General features: G+C 41.4%; 1 protein-coding gene across 6 annotated transcripts in view; it reads left to right on the top strand.

The window, feature by feature from the left end:
* SHROOM2 (shroom family member 2) overlaps positions 1–16,737 on the top strand; it is a 117,012-nt gene that overhangs the window by 58,301 nt on the left and 41,974 nt on the right. For 2 of the 6 annotated variants that reach the window (XM_071430561.1, XM_071430560.1), the window contains exons 3-4: positions 11,887–11,991; positions 14,093–14,224. In XM_071430561.1, the coding sequence (XP_071286662.1) occupies positions 11,887–11,991; positions 14,093–14,224 (237 nt within the window). Of the gene's footprint in view, positions 1–2,833; positions 3,006–11,886; positions 11,992–14,092; positions 14,225–16,737 lie in introns of those variants that run through there. The other 4 variants (XM_071430565.1, XM_071430563.1, XM_071430566.1 and 1 more) reach the window with 3 other exon arrangements.

Raw genomic sequence — 16,737 nt, 5'->3', positions numbered from 1 at the left:
TTTGGCTATTAAAAGGAATGAAAATTGATTTGGGAGACTTTTCAAGTGAAACTGATATGTGTGTTCGTGGTGAAAACTTAAAAACTTTTCACCCTGAATCTGTGCTTTCTCATTCTGGGGATGGGAAAGGAGAAGATGGGGGGTTAACCCTTGACCTATTCTGTTTTTTAATACAAATTTTTTAGCTGCTGTTTTAATTTTCAGCAAAGAGGCAAAGCCTAGGAGCTCAGATTGTGGTGGGCAGGGGTTTCCTTTGAACTAGGGACATACAGTTTGCTCTTTCAACAACAGTTACTAATGAGCAGTTGTTTGCTACTGCATAGACTTGATACTAATGACACTGGACGCACAATCCCAAAACTTTATAAGCATGTCTGTATTATTAATACCCAAGGTGTGATGTTGGGTGTAGGTTCCTTTTCCTTGTATGCTGTAACCCAACAGCAACTGGAGTAATGATTCTAGGTTGTTTACTTAGTTGTACTCTCTTAGAGAGGCAGGTTTACACTTGAGATAAGACTTTGAATGAGAGGGATCTTGGCCCCTGACTAAAAAGTTTCTCTTCTGTAGGCTGAACTCTTGTGTGTGGCATTTGTCTGATCACCCACCTTCACTCATCTTTGGATCCTGTATGTCACATAAGCACTGTGATAATCCTAGTTCTTTCAGGGATATTTTTAAAATTTTAACTCGTCTTCTGGGAAAGCTTTCATAGCAATTATGTGACTGTTTATAGCTGTTTTCCAGCAAATGTACTGCTGTGCCCAGCAGTTTTTCAAATGAAGGTAAGATGAGCTTGTTTGCTGTTTTGGCTGCAGTCTAGCAGGACAGCTCAGCAGTATCTGATTGCAGATTAAGACTGAAAAGAGGCTTTTTAAAGCAAATTAAAAATCCTATTAGTCAACTGTATTTTGAGGCTCAGGTTTTCTTTTTCTTTAAAATTAAGTAAATAATAGGTTTTCCTTGTCTCTTACCACTCAATGTAATTCTCATTGTTTTTTTAGACAGCAGATTCAATAGTATCTCCCCTATGCAATTTATTCTTCTGTTACGTAGAGAGAGGATGACTTCCTTCTGGAAATCCAGGAAGAAAAGTTCTTTTTTCCCCACTTGAATTTTACTTCTCTGTCTTTTCAAATAAGTCACCAAGAATAATATTTATCAGGTCTGCATCCTCATTAACACAGCAATAACTCCATGGTTGTTAGACTTTTTCTGAAACGTTGTTAGAAAAGCCAGCCATTAAGTCACAGTCTGCCTTTCTCTGGACTGAGTATGCACATGCACACACAGGCATGTGTGTTAATGTTAATAAACGAGGCATCGTGCTAGGTTTAGCTTACCTTTATTAAAGGCTATTTCAAAAAAAACCTCATTACCCTAGGTTTAACATCTGTGAGTAATCTATACTCTCACCTTTATATAAAGTACAGTTGTTTTTAGTAGAATATATCAATTTGGCTGAGAAAGTTTTAGCCAGATGCCATCTAACTTTCCAGCAGGTTCACACAGTTGAGCTGTTGGACTTCTTTGTAATTTGTAATTGTCATATGCTGTCTTAACTGTATTTCTTATTAAAATCCAAATATGTATGCTTGCATAACATGAGACCACTTTTTGCCCTTTAGCCAACCTCCTTCCTGAAGTTTGAGTATTTCTGTAAATCCCCAGAACTTCCAGCTTTTCATTTACAACTATAAATCCATCCTGCTTTGACCTGTGAGAAGCTGTTCATTTTACACATGCAGGATGGGGGTCAATCAGTTGGTAAGGATGCTGTGGTGCAATCAGTCCACTCTATTATAGAAAAGAACAAAAAAAAAGTATGGCTGGTGTTTAGTGTGATGGGTCAGTGAACCTAAGGAAAACATGATTGTGGCACATAGGCCAGTGTGTAAGAAGAAAGTTTATCTTTTTTTCTGCTGTGCCAATCCTTAATGGTACAGTATAATTAATCTTCTTCATTTTCCCCCAAAGAAACTCTGTGCAGCCTGTTACTGTATCCTTTATATCCTCAGGTATAATGATGGTCAACAACCATCAAGCAAGCTTACATGTGCAAATCTGGCTAGCAGAAGGGGATTGTGTGACTATGGGGTAAAGCTTATTTTTTCAGAAGACTTTTAAAATAAATTGCTCTTTGAAAGAAATCCCCAGGATTTGAAACATTATTCTCCCTGGGGGATGGATGTACCTCCACTTTTTTCTGTAGGTGATGATTTCCAGTGCCTGCATACTGAGGAGCAGTATTTCTAGGGATGTAACAGGATGCCTCTTTTAGGGAAAGTGCTGCTCCCTGAGAAGACTGTCTGGTTGTTTTCCATGCATAGGAAAAACATCTGTAACTCTCCACTACCACTGATGATCCATCAGCTCTTAAGAGATTTTCTTTTAGCTTTGTCGTCTCATAGATGACATTAACTTCTTTACAATGCAGTGCCCCAGACCCATCTATTTACCTGCCCATCTATTTGCTTAGAATATTGGAAAAGGATAGAACAGATCAAACGAACAGTCTCAGCAGCATAATGCCAGTGCATTTTACATGCGCCATGTCAAACGCCACTTGAAACGAAAACTAAAAATCCCCCTCCTTCCTCCTCCGTCAGGAACAGTCCACTGGTTTCAGTTTTTGGGCTTTGCTCAGCTTTTCCCCGCCGAGCTCCGCAGCAGCGTTCGGCGGCAGAGTCGGGGGTCTGGCTAATCTGAAGTGCTCCGGCCTCTTAGCGGGGAGCGCTAACAAGGCTCCTTTGTCAGTCTAATTATATCCCTAAGCTGGCGGCCGCAGATTAGCACAGGACAGCCGGTGGCAAGAGCTGAGGAGTCCCATGCTCTGCTCGGCCGGCATCGCCCCCGTCTGCCGGGCACAGAGCCCAGGAGGGTGCCAGGAACGGCCCCGGTGCCGGCTCGGGCCCGTGGCTCGGCTCTCGGGCCGGTCCCGCTCCGCCAGCCGGGAGCTGTGCCTGCAGCCGGAGGGAGGAGGCGCCGCCCAGCACGGAGCCCGGGTAGGTACCGGCGGCTCTGCCAGCCTGCACAGGACGAGGGACACTCCGGCAGCTCCTCACCCCTTCTTTCCGATGTTGGGATAAGCCAGTGCTCAGGGTGCCTTTCTCTTGGATTTTTTCTGTCTTTTGTAACTTGTTGGATGAGGGGGATAAAAAAAGCTATGCATTGTTGTCTTAAATGCATCCGATTAAATTTTCATTATAGGATTGTTGAAGTGGAGTCACAGGTGTGGAAGAAGGGAGGTGACTTTGAAAAGAGTATTTTGTTGTTGCTTTCAAATTTGCCTCCCATTTCTCAGGCAGACATGGCCTCAGTGTGCTTTGTCTTGCTGAGCAAAACCACTCCTCTCCCAGCTGAGCCAGGCACTGGCGTGGTTTGCATTGCTACTTTCTGAGAGGTCTGCAACCAGTTTCGTTGGGTGCTCTCTTCATCCCAGTATGGGATGGAGACAAATGGAGCAGCAGAGTCACTCTTAGTGGAACTCAAAGTGTCAAGGCCTGAGAGTTTTTAGGCCTCAAAGTTTTAGTGGTGTGGAAAGAAAATTTGGTGGAAAAAGTTTCCCAGTGAAACTGTGAGCTGTTTGCCAACATGTACAGAGCTTATGTGAGGGTGGAAGGGGATTTTTACGGAACAGTGCAAGAGGAAATGAGTATTTTGATAAATGTGAGACCCAAATGGTTTGTTCTTCCTAATAAATCTAAAGAAAGGGTTGTGGGATTTCTGCTTGTGAAGGAGAGGATTATGAAGTACTGAGCAAAAGTGGGGGGAAAACAGCCTAATCATTTAAATACACTTGTCTTACACAGTTTGGGGAAGGGGGAGGGAGTTAAATGATTAATTTAGGATTTTTTTTTTTGTCACTGCCAGGCAGTCACTGCTTCCAGCTTCTCAAGCACATATATACTGTGAAGGTGGGGTGCTGGAGCAGCGTGGGCTCAGGATGTGTTTCTGTCTCTATCTTCTTAGTGGGGACCAGACGGGCCAGTCATCTTCATTAGAGAAATCCTTAATCTGGTGAGGCTAATGGACCCTCTGACACAAGAGGGCTGCTCAGGTAGGACCTCCCCACTGTATTTGTGGGGAAGGATCCCAGAAGAGTCAGGATCAATGTCTGCAGGTTACTGTTGATTTATAATAACATAGTAATACATATTGCCAGCAGAGTACTGGCACATAAAACCCATCACACATTTCTGTGGCTTCACTGAACTTTGAGTAAAGCTGTAAAATATTAGACATGCATTAGTCACTTGGAGCTCATATGTGGTAGTCAGTATGTCCCAGTGATTTTTTTTCTGCATGAAGATACCTTTTCTATTCTTTGAGGTTGTTTAGACATCCTTGTGCACAGCTCTGCACCACCCTAGGAGTGTTAAAAGCCAGCTTTGTTTCCCATCTGAAGGTGACTAAATGCAGCACATATAATGCAAACAGCTGAGTACCCAGAGGTGTATTCACTGCTCCAAGTTTAGTAATAGTGATGTAGGTACAATTTGCATGAATGTAGTCATAGTATCTGTGTGGTCTGTTGTGAGATTGTCTATAGATACCTTGGTTTATGCAGGAAGAATGCATGGATGAGCTCAGTTATTAAACTACTTGATCATTTTGGAGGGATGCTGATAATTCCTGCAGTTTTTTAACAAACAAGCTTTGGCAGCAGAAGTAATTATTTTTGAATATTAACTAGAGAATTTTTTCCTGGTTTTTGTTATCAATTATAACTGATCTGGGCTTGGAAAATTAAGATCATTTCTGATTTGATTTCTGTGTATCAAAGCACGTTTCAACCTGTGGGCATTTATTATTCTACTTTTGCCAGATTTACTCTCTTGTAAAACTTACACTTGGTGATAATTAGGGGGCTAAAGATTGAGATCTGAAGGGGTGGTGTGAGCTGGGCTGGAAGAAAAATGATCTATTGAAGATTTGTGTTGTTATTGCTGTGAAGTGATTCTGTTTTCAATTTTGCTTGGAAAATAGCTTTTATTTTGCTGTGAAGTGACTGAACCCAGCGTTCAAGTCTAATGATGTTAAATTGGATGCATATCTTGGCATATTCAGTTTCTGTAAAATAAGCCTAAAAACCTAGTTCTCCAAGCAAAATCAGTACTGTTCCAAGAATCCCAGAAATGAGAGTTGTCTGGTCATTATTAATGTTCTAGCTCCAGGTGATTGCATTTTAGGGCTGCCATATATCTGCTCAAAATGAGGGTTTGTACTTTTTTCCAGTGTATCCAAATCAAGGGGAACACTGTGTTTCTCACAGAATGAAATGTAAGAAGATGAAGCAGGACATAGAACCAGCCTCAGCAGAGGATCCAGTTTTTTGTACTTGCCTTTACTGCAGTCCCCATCTCCCCCTAGGGATGGAGGGCATGGACTGCATTTGTTAGGGCCAGGCTCCTACCCACAGGGTGGTAGGAGCTCTCAGAGACAGCATTGTACCTGCCCATGCAGATTCCTTCTACTTCCATTAAGAGTCTACAGAAAATGTTGGAATTTTTTTGGCCTGAGTTAGTACAGGCATAGGAAGAGAGTAGCTCATGCTCCAAGAAGTTGCAGGAAAATATCTGCCCTTTGCCAGGGGAGAAATGGTAGATGGATGTGTAAGTGTTTCAAATTGTGCTGCTGTTTGTTATAATGCTGTTATGGCTGCAGTCATCAGTTGGAGATTAAGAACGGGATTTAATTTGGAACTAACAATTAATTCACCTGAAACTTGAGCTGCCCTGGGAGGTAAGGAGGGGGAGGTTACTTGGATGATTGTGCAACTGTAACCACCTTATGCCTTGGGCTTCCAACATGTTAAGGCAGCTGAGATTTCCTGCCCAGATTACAAGCTCTGTAATGTGCCAAAACTCTAATGTCTGTTTTAATCTGAAAATAGTTTTTTATGACAATAAAAAAATCCTTTTTATAAACCATGCTGTGTATCAAAGAGTGATTTACAGCTGCATAGCTACCTCAATTCGGTGGAAGAAGTAGAAATTTTTACGGGCACTTGTATATGTAATCCAGAAGGGGCTTCTCAGAAGAGAAGTTTTTGGGAGAGTTTGGATTTGGTTTGGTGGGATTTTTTTCATTTGTGTTTTTGTTGGTTGATTGGTTTGGTTTTGTTTTGTTTTGGGATTTTTGTTGGTTTGGTTTGGGATTTTTTTTTTTTTTTTTTTTTTTTGTTTTGTTTTGTTTTTTTGGTGAAGCAGATTTTTCTTTCAAATCTCTATTGTCCTTCTGAGACCAAGATGCCCCAAGGGAAAATTTCTACATGAAAAGCTTATTCAGTTCTTTAATAATGTGGAAAGTAATGTAATTTTTTACAGTATTACACTCATTTTTTGTCTTAGTTATGGCTAAGCCGGAGTAAATGGGTCCTGGATGCTGTGTGATGTGATCAGTATTTATTTGGAAGCTTACTTGAGAATTCCAAGCGCTGTGAGAATAGGCTAAGAAGCAGTATTAGAGTATTTAACAAGTGAAAGCTTGTAAAAAGATGAGCAATAAGACTTTATGTGGGCCTGTTGAGTTGGTTCTACTTCTTACTCCAATGGGGTTTTTTGGATGAAAATAACAATATTGTTTCTAATGGGGATCAGCACTATTGTTCTAAAGATTTACTTAATTAAATATTTCACTAAATGTTCCTGCAGTGCATCTGATTTAACCATTCTTTTGTGAACAAGCCAGATGGAAATCCAGACAGGTTTTGGCTTCATTTGAAACAGAGTTCCATTCAGGTGCTTTTTGTATTCAGGGAGTGACCCTGAAAGAAAGGAGGGGATGGTATGTGTTGTTTTTATAAAGCTCACTACAGATCTGCAGATGTAAAAGACATGACCCTAAAGTATTTGCCATGATGATACTTACTAAGAGTTTTTTGGGTTTTTTGCTCACCATGAAAAGACATTTTACACATCTTAAGTTTAATCTCTATAATATAAAGTAAGGGTGTGATACCTCTACAGTTAAAATTTCAAGTCCTGATGTTTTTGCCTCTCCTGGAAAAGCCAGAGGCTAATGTATCTTCTGTCCTTCCTTGAAAGGATGTTTTAGGCTCTCCTGGATGGGCAGTCTGTATGCTGGCAAAGAGTGTACTTTAGAAAAAGCATTTAAGTTGCTGCTGTCTAGCCCCAGGACAGTAGGAACTTGGGGCATCTAAGAATCAGAGGGAAAGGCAGTAGGACAGGCTTAAGAGAAAGGGAAGGAAGTGGCTGAGGCTGTGAGGCTCTAGAAAGCAGCATAGAGGTGAGTTCATAAGTGGGTAGTGGGACAGGTTTTAGCAGTGCTTCAGTATATTGGGAAGACCAAAAAAGCAGTGACTGGAGTACAAAACCATCAGCCTGGTCAGAGAAATTGTGAGTATTTTAGAACTAGAAAAGCCTAAAAAGTCACTTTGCATATATGTATAAATCTATGCATGAATCTATATAGAGAGATAGATATGTGTGTGTGTGTATATGTATATAATCACTATTGGATATGATTGACAGTGAAGGTTTACTTCAAAATATATTCTGGAAGGTTTTTTTTTATTTGGGAAATCCTGTAATACACAATTTCTGCATGGAAATTTTCAGGAGGACTCTCTGTATTTTTCTTCCTTCTCATATTCTTTGACATACATACCACCCTCCGTCCTTTATTTTTAAATAAATGAAGAAAAAATAAAGCAGGAAACTGTTCAGAAAAAAGTATTCCACCTCAAGTTTTGGATGCTCTGTCCTCACTTGGTTTGCTGTTACATCCAAAGATACATCTATATCTTTATGTCAGGAGACAGGACAACACTGAAAATGGCAAGGGGAATTGTACTGGACTTAATCAAGGGCTTTTTTATGGAATTGATAACAACTGGTTTAGCCTAAATTAGGATAACTCTTGCATGTATTTATTTACTGAGACTGGCACAAGAAACCATTCACATTCCTTACAGGGTTTTGCTGCTGGGTGATAGCTTTTTGCCAGATTTTAGGTACTTCATTTCCATATTTCCCTGGCAGATAGATCTGCCAGTGGTGACTACTGTAACATGAAGTAATTTGATTTCTATGAATATAGCTGTCTGAGATAGATAATACCAAATATCTTTGTATAGGATGATGACTCCTTTGGTATTCTATAGAAAGGAATGTTTGTCTGTTTTCAAGAGAGGGTAAGAAGAAAGATCAAATTAAGTGCTCATTTAAAAAAATATTTCTTCATTTTAGAAAAATCATCTAGCTCTAATCATGAGCTCCCATGTTAGGCAGTTGAATTAATTCTTCAAATCTGCAGTGACCAATACATATAACAGCTTCTGGAATGAAAAACAGTTATATTGTCAATTTCTTTTTATTTGAGGCCTCTGTGGGTAACTGCAGACTCATGGTAGTATTCAGCCTCCTGTTTTTTTTCCTGCCAAGGATTCAGAAGACTAAAAAAATCCAAACATGTTTTTAATACATTAAATAAATTATTTTGCAATTCCTTTGCAGTGGCTTTTTGCATACCCAGTTAATTACATTATGTGTTGGTCTTCTGGTTTGTTTTAATTTACTGAACAAAAGACTGGTGAACTGCAAAAAACCCTCATGGATTGGGAAGACTTTTGTTCCCCCAGCATATACAGATTTACTAAAAAACATTTGTTAATGAGGTATTGGTATGTCTAGCCTACTGTTATTGAAAGGGAGGGGAGGTGAGAAAACTGAGAACTTTGAAGCTGTTTGGGATTTATAAGTGGACAAACAAGAGCCCCTGTGCTGTCACTACAAATTCTTGACATGGAGTAAAAAAAAAAAAAAAAGAAAAAATAATGTGCGAGCAGCTTGCTGAGGACACTGCAAAACCTGAACCTTTCCTAGGTAATTTGTGTAGCTGGCATGGGGCAGCATGTTAGTAACTGGTTCTGTTTCTGCAGGACAAACAAGAGCAGTGTGGTTTGGTTTATTGCCTTTGACACAATCTAAGGGCACCTTGTGAGCTCTACCTCACAGTGCAGTGCTCGGTGTGCTGCTTGTTTGAGAGTGCCAGTGATTGCACTTGACCTTTAAGCCTGTGCGGGTTTCCATTTTATCTCAGGGCTGCAGCCTTTCTGCATTTCCTTAGCCTTGCATCTTTGGCATGTCTTGTAGCCAATTACACTGGGATTAGGCAACATTTCTGGTTCTAGACAAGGTTTGAAATGACTGCCAGTAGTTTGGACCTCCTGCTGCAACTTTGGAAAAGTGAACTTGGGCTATTTTAAAAGCAAAGTTCTTAACAACACAGGCTTTGCTGCACTGCTGAAAAGCTTTGAGTAGCACTGTGGTGAATGGAGGGAGAAGAGTTTTGTTTTGATAGCTGCTGTTCAGCATCACTACGCTGACTGGTTCCCAAATTCTTGTGTTTGTACCTTGAAACATGGTCTACAGCTTTCTGTAGAAACATAAGTGACTGAAAAGGGAATATATCTATTTTTAAAGAATCTTTAATATAAATGATTGCTACAACAGTTTTCACTCAAAGACTTAGGGCTGACAGTGTGTAACAGTAAGAGTTAAAAAGAACAGATGCTTCTGCTTTGGGATTTTTTTCCTGTCTTTGTAGATTCAGCTCAGTTCTGACTGAAGCCACTGACTTGTCCATCCTTTTACTTTTGAAAAATCGGGATTTCTTGTCTAAACCCAGGTTTTATTAGGGTGAAGACCCTACCTTGAGTACTGCATCCAGTTCTGGCATCTCCAGCACAGGAAGGACAATCAGCCTGTTGGAGTGAGTCCAAATGAAGCCATCAAGTTGATTAGAGGATTGGAGCACCTCTTCTATGGGAAAATGCTAAGAGAACTGGGGATGTTCAGCCTGGAGAAGAGAAAGCTTTGGGGTGACCTAATAGCAGTCTTCCAGAACCCAAAGGGAGCCTACAAGAAATTGGAGAGAGACTATTTTCAGGGGCATATAGTGACAAGACAAGGGGGAATGGCTTCAAATTGAAAGAGAGGAGGTCTAGATTAGATTCTTTGCTCTGAGGGTGGTGAGGCACTGGAATGGGTTGTCTGGAGAAGCTGTGGATGGCCCATACCTTTAAAACATTCAATCATGGTTGGAAGGGACTCTGGGCAAATGGTCTGCTCTAGTGGAAGGTGTCCCTGCCTTCATCAGAAGGGTTGGAATGAGATGATCTTTAAGGGTCTCTTCCAACCCAAACCATTCTTTGATCGATTCCATGATTAATTTATTGTCACAGCAGATACAGATGAACAGTGAGTGACACCACATTTGCAAGGACTGGCCTCTAATGCTCACTTGTGGTTAGATGTGCTGTGGGGAGCCCTGGCTGTCAGTGATGACTGCGGGTGTGGAGCGCAATTCTGCAGTCCTAGGGCTGCAGCCGCTAGGAGAAAAGCCACCACCGTGCGGTCACGGCAGCGTGTGCGGCTGTACCGGCCTGAGGAGGGCTCCGTAGGGATGAGCAACAATCCCGGCAGGAGGCGGAGGATCGCCAGTGACGGCGGCGCCGGAGCCGCGGCCTCCCGGGGCACGGCAGCCGGCAGGGGGCGCGCGGGGGCCGGGCGGGGCAGCGAGAGGAGGCCGAGAGGGAAGGGAGGGGATCTCGGGAAAGGGCAGGGATCCGGGAAAGGGAGACGCGGCCCGTGGGCTTCGGGGTAGCGGCACCGGCTGCCTCTGTCCCGTGCGGTGCCGCTGCTTGCGGGGAGAGCTGGGCTGCCTCAGGCCTGAGGTGTGTGCCAGCAGCTGGGCCTTGGCTCGTTCAGCAGGGGGCTGCAATGAAACATTACCAGACTAATCAGATATTAGGAAGAAATTCTTTAGGGTGAGGGTGGGGAGGCACTGGAACAGGTTGGCAGAGAAGTTGTGGATACCCCATCCTTGGGAGTGTTCAAAGCCAGCCTGCATGAGGCTGTGAGCAGCCAGCTCTAGTGGAAGGTGCCCCTGTCCATGGCAGGGGTGTTTTAAGTGAGTGATCTTAACTGACTTTAACTGATCTTCCAACCCAAACTATTTTATGGTTCTATGAAATAAATTCTAGCAATTGGTCTTCATTTGGATGCAGGCCCCTGGAACTGCCTGTCACATTTTTGCTTTGGTTACTCCAGATGCACAAGCCTGTATGGCAGGGTTACAACAGAGGTGCTATTCGGTAGATAAGAATGGTACAATTTCTGTTGGAGAAGGTGGTGCTGGGGAAATACACGCTTCTGTTTTGTATCTGCTGGCTTTCTTATCTTTTTTCCTTTGTAACCTATCTTCTGTGCCTATCAACATTTTCCTTCCAGTAGCTTCTGTAAAAGCACTGGTAGAAAGACACTTTCAGTGAAATGCTTTTAATAATGCTTCCATTAATGCTGGAGGTTTTCTGAGTTGTAGGTTCAGATGATCTCATTCTGTCACTCAGAAGTAACAGAGGGGTATTACATTAGAATGTAAATGCTCAGCTTCCAGCTTCTTCAGTTGTCTGCAAAATATTCCTGTTTTGAATCTCTGAATCTTTTCTTTCTAGTCCTTCTATCCATTTGCTGAATTTTGGAATCAATTTTTATGTTGCAGTCCACATTTTAGAAAAAAATCGTTCCTTGAAGTGCAGGATAGATTCTTACCATTTAATTAGAATTACTATCAGAAAGTACTGTTGACTGTGCACAGTGAATTAATTTTTAGTCATGTGTGTGAACTTCCCAACAAAAGCAGGTGTTTGTCTATGAGATTCCCCCTTCTGGGTATCCCACCAGTATTTTTAGGCTGTTCAGACCATTACGTCCAAAAAGAAAAAAAAAAGGACCCTCTCAAAAATCTGTGTGGCCACAAAAACAGAAAATTCAACAGAACTTGTAAATTCTTGTCCACTTGACTTGCCTTATGACACAACTCAGTCCAGTCTGTTCCTCCCCTTGCTTGGCTGCTCAGGAAGATGAAAGTGGTGGTGGATATTGTAGCACAGAAAATGCCTTCTGAAAATGACATTCATGTAGCGAGGAACTATCTTATCAAGATCTTGACAAGTTCCATGAGGTACAGTACTGACTTACATGTGCATCCCTTCTGTTTCTTCCCAGTGCTTGGATCCCTCCTGCCATTTGTCAAGCCCAAACTGTCACAGAAGCCCTCTTCCCAACCTTCCTTTCCTTATGCTCCAAATGCTGCTTGTATTGTGCTAGTTTCCTAGTCTTGTGTTTCCTTAGCAGTACATCATACAAAAGTAATTGTCTCATAAAAGATAAACCTTTTCAGCTGAATTGATGCCTAGGAGATCTGCTGAATTTGCCTTACCAGGTATTTGTGGTATGCTGAGTTGTTGTCAGTACTGTTAAAGATGAGCAGTGGGGGGAAAAGTTCATGTGATGTTCTGTGTAGCTGAACAGTGGAATCATAACTTTTTCCAAACCTGCACATAAGCTTGGAGCAAGCAAGGATTGTCTGGAGCCTGTCATCGTATGGCTGAGCAGAATCTTCTGCACTTGTTTGCACTGAGAGTACTGGGGCTCCTCCACTATCCCTACCAAGAAGGAGCAGCTAGAGATGCTCTGCTTAATCGTTTTCTCTTTTGTCACACCGAGAAGAGTAGGCTTTTGTTTATGGAAACAATTACTTCTTTTTTTAGTCACAATAATGATGCTACACTTTGTAGTGAAATTACAGTTTCCCTGTAGAATTGTTATTCTCCTTTTGTAATCCTGCATGCAGAGTTTGGAAAGGCAATTGATCACTGATTTCTCCAGACCTTGCTGAATGTACTGTGAAAAGCCATGTATTCAGAGCTGACCTGTTTTGAAGATATTTGCTTTAGTTTTGGTCTCTAAATGCAGTGGTGGTCTGATAACAGACAAATTCATAAAAAGGGGGAATGAGTAAAAAATGCAGAAGTGCCTTTTTACAGTTCAAATTGAAAATATGGAACACTTCTTCAGTGTAGCAAATACTTAACCTTGGAGTAATAGATTTCTTAAGTACAGAAGTACATTAAAATAAAGCCTTCTAGGACCCGTAGTTGTTAAGATTATTTCATACTCGGACTTCAAAAGATGGGATTTGTCAAACCTCATATTGCATCTAAATTTTAAATTACACTTTCTCCAGGATGAGCCAAGAAGAAGGGCAGGATGAATTACTTTTGAAGAAGGTCCTGCTTCATTCCCAAGTGAGAGGGTCTAGACAAATGGCCTGTAATTGGCATCTGCTCACTGAAACAGAAGTAGCTGGATTCCACCCAGAAGGCTTATTTAACCTTAGGGAAAAAAGAATGCACTTACTCCATGAGTGCTGAGAGCTGTAACAAAACAGCAAGTCCTTGGAAGGCAATGCAAGCTGTAGTTAGTAATTCCTGAGCAGAAGGAAGGAGGTAGAGGAGTATGAAGCAGTTTTTCAAAATAGTTTTTAAGGTGCATAACTCTAACAACAACCTATTGTTCGTACTTCTTAGAAGGGATCTCTTCTGTTAGGTGAGCAGGAACATTTGGAGGTGATATCCAAGTAGATATTTGGGGACTTACATGATTCACTGAACTGATACTGAGATGTATTCTTTAAAAAACAATCCCAGAAAACACCAAAACAAACAAAACCTCCCTGCATATCTGGGATGCCAAACATTTCAAGAGCTGAAGCAGAACTTGCCTGGAGTTAATATGATTGCTTGTATCACTAACTTGTATGAAACAATATATATGGCTTTAATCTTTCCTGTCATTAACTCATTTCTTCCCATAAGTTCCTCCTATATGCACGTACCTACAGTAAAATCTTACCAAAGCCTTACTGTTGGCAAGTTGTAAAAGAGTTCAAAGTCTAATATTAGCTTTAACTATTAAAGCTCTGGATACATGTCAGGCACTTTAAAATTTATCAATCTCTGTTCCTTGTAAAAAACACCCACCTCGCCACCCATTAAAAAAAATAAATTGGTATTTCACTGCATCTCAAGCAATTTAAAGAAATGGTGATGTCTTTTCAAAAGTGGCATGCATGCACATAGAAAGTTTTGCTGTCATTGAAAGTCATTATACCTCAGTCCTATCTGTGAAATGCTTTACTGCTGCCCTGGTAGTTTTTTTGCTGCATATCACCTTATTGAAGTGTTGCATTAAAGCAGCACCTGTGCCTCTGTTGTTTTCAGAAGGAATGACCTAGCCTGCAGGCCGCACTCCTGGCACGCAACCAAATTTACCGAAAGTCAGCCTGAGGCAGCCACGTCACACCTCGCCTCGTCTCATGCCTGCGCCTCCTGGCACTCCAGCTACCATGCAAGGTGAGTCTCTGCTTGGGTTACACACATCCAGCTCCTAGCAGTGAGCCTACAATAACTCAGCTCATGTTGCTGAGGGGTTTTTATAAAAAACAACCAACGCCGAATCGTGGTGTTGTACTTCTTTAGAGTTGCCTGTCCTTGCAGTGCATGAAGGGGGAGTTGGGGAAGTTTGACGTGTGGATGAGTGGATTTCTGAACTGGTTTGTGATATGTGCGTGTGATTGAAAGGTAAGAAACTGGCTTTAAAGGCAGTCACAAGGTTCTGCTTCTTGCTCTGCATTTCCTTTCAATGTCCACTGGGAAAATCCTAAGGCAAAGTAACCATCAAAATTAACATTCATAAAGAGAAATAGGAAAGGGAGAAGAAAATAAAAATGCTGTTTCGAACAATTAAAAGGGCTTTTTCTAAAGAGAGGGTGCAGAATGCTTTACTGTTGCCTTTTATGGTATTACTGGTTTAATTAGTTAAACTGTCTTTCTGTAATCCTTCCCTGCATCTGTGATCCTCCTTGTGTAGAGAGGTAATAAGACCAATGATTTTCAGTCCCTGTTTAAAGCACTTTAATATTTGTTAGGTCACATTCAACACTAATGGAGAAAGGCTGACACCCAGGCAGTTTTAGCTGTGAAACTCTAAAGTTAGTTAACGCCTCTTTGTGTCTGGTTGCAGGTTCTTGTTTGTTTCCTGCTCCTAGGTGACATTCTTTATCATTCTCATGAAAGATTTTCTTGTTTTTTGGGAGGGAGGGGGTGTTATTTTTTTTTTTTGTCTTTTGTTACTTTTTCCTTCTCAGTTCCCATTGGCCCATAGTTACACTGAGCATTATGGAAAATTAGTCTGGTTTGGGAAATAGACTTTGGTTTCTATACTTAGTGCCGTGCATTCTCTGCTGAATCGTTACTTCTTGAGGTTAATGTTTTGTGCCAGTCAAAACAAAAGAACATTAATACTTCAGTATTTTATTTTATTTTTTCATCTCATTTTTACATTTAGATGAACATTTATGATGTTTTTACATTGTTTTCTTAGGAAACTCCCTACTGTTTTCAAGCTAAGTTTTTAATCTGCCCTTGAATAAAGTCGACAGAAAGGGGTTTTTTAAAATGTTTTTTGTAATACTTTATTAGTAGAAATTTTAGAAACTTTGATTACAATTTCTGCTGGTTTACACTGATTTAAAGTTTGTGTTTAAATATCATATAATAGATTTAGATTTAGGTTTTTAGGTTGATTTAGATTTGTAGATTCATTGATTTAGATTTATAGATTTTAAGACAGTAAAAGTCCTTGTACATAGAAACAAAATGCAGAAATTTCTAAAATCTTCTATAGGTTTCCTCATTGCAATGCTATAGCTAAAGAGTATTTCTGTCATTAATGAGTCTTCTGTACTAAGCTGTAAATCATTATATGCTTCCTGCTCTTCCTGGTGGTTGTCCTTGTACCTTGTGAAAGTAAAATATCACAAGATGTGTCTCAAGGTGTGTTTGATAGGAGCTGGATGTGTCCCAATACGTAAAATAGAGAAAAAAATTGTTCCATGCCAGTTTGAAATGAGGTTTAGTCAGGAAATTGTGGGTGTAAAGAAAGAGGGGATGGGAATAGAGCAGTCCTCTCCCCTCACAAAGCAGAAAGAGCCACAACTGCTGGCAGACACTAATACTAATAAAAACAAGAGATTCTTTCTCACATGCTGCTGAAAGATTTAGTGGCCTTAGCAGAGTCTCATATCACAGTTCCCAGGTCACTGCCATCCTGAACCCCTTGGCTACCTGTGCTGCCCACTTAAAAGACAATATATTTGGGAGATTTGTTAGCCCTGGTGTCTCTTGTCCAAGACTGTTTCAGAGGCAGAGCTGCTTTTACCATGCTGCTGCTGGAGGATACCCAGCATTCCCATAGTGGCAGCCCAAGGATTTTGGTACTTTGGGGATCTCAGTTGCAGAGTGGGGTTCTTTGGGCTTGCTGATCTGCAAAAAGAAGTGAGCAGCCTAAACAGAGCTTTTGGGGCAGTTAGGGTCAGGTGCATCTGATTTGTAATCCCATGCAGTTGCTGAGAGGAGATAATTTCTGTAAGGGTCCAGGAGCAGAAGCTCATGCCCCAGGGTTGGGATGGGTGTTTACTGGCCAGTGTGGCCAAGGGATGGTGTTTGTAGATTATTCCTGGACTTCACCTGCCCAACTTTGACCAGCGGTGTACGTGCTTCTATGAATCTGCTCTAAAACAACCACTGAGAGATTATCCTGGGATGCCAGCCAGGCTCAGGCAGAACTGGCCTCTGTACTCTCTTCCATGTCAGGGTTCACAGGAGGATTGCCCTGCAGTTTAGGACCACAGGAGGCCATGCTTTGCAGTGACATGCCATTAGAAACCCTCCTGTCCTTTGAAGTGCTTGCTGCTTCTGCTGGGTTCCCATTAGGCATTCTCTAGCAGGGCTTTGACCTCCTGTGATGGTATCTCTGCTTCACAGTTGATACCCGCAGATTTACATGAGACCTGTAAACGGAGGCT

The sequence above is a fragment of the Agelaius tricolor genome, unplaced genomic scaffold, assembly GCF_023055355.1.
Source record: "Agelaius tricolor isolate 1412-34295 unplaced genomic scaffold, bAgeTri1.0.p SCAF_7, whole genome shotgun sequence".
NCBI lineage: Eukaryota > Metazoa > Chordata > Aves > Passeriformes > Icteridae > Agelaius > Agelaius tricolor.
This window is presented reverse-complemented; position numbering and strand designations above follow the sequence as displayed.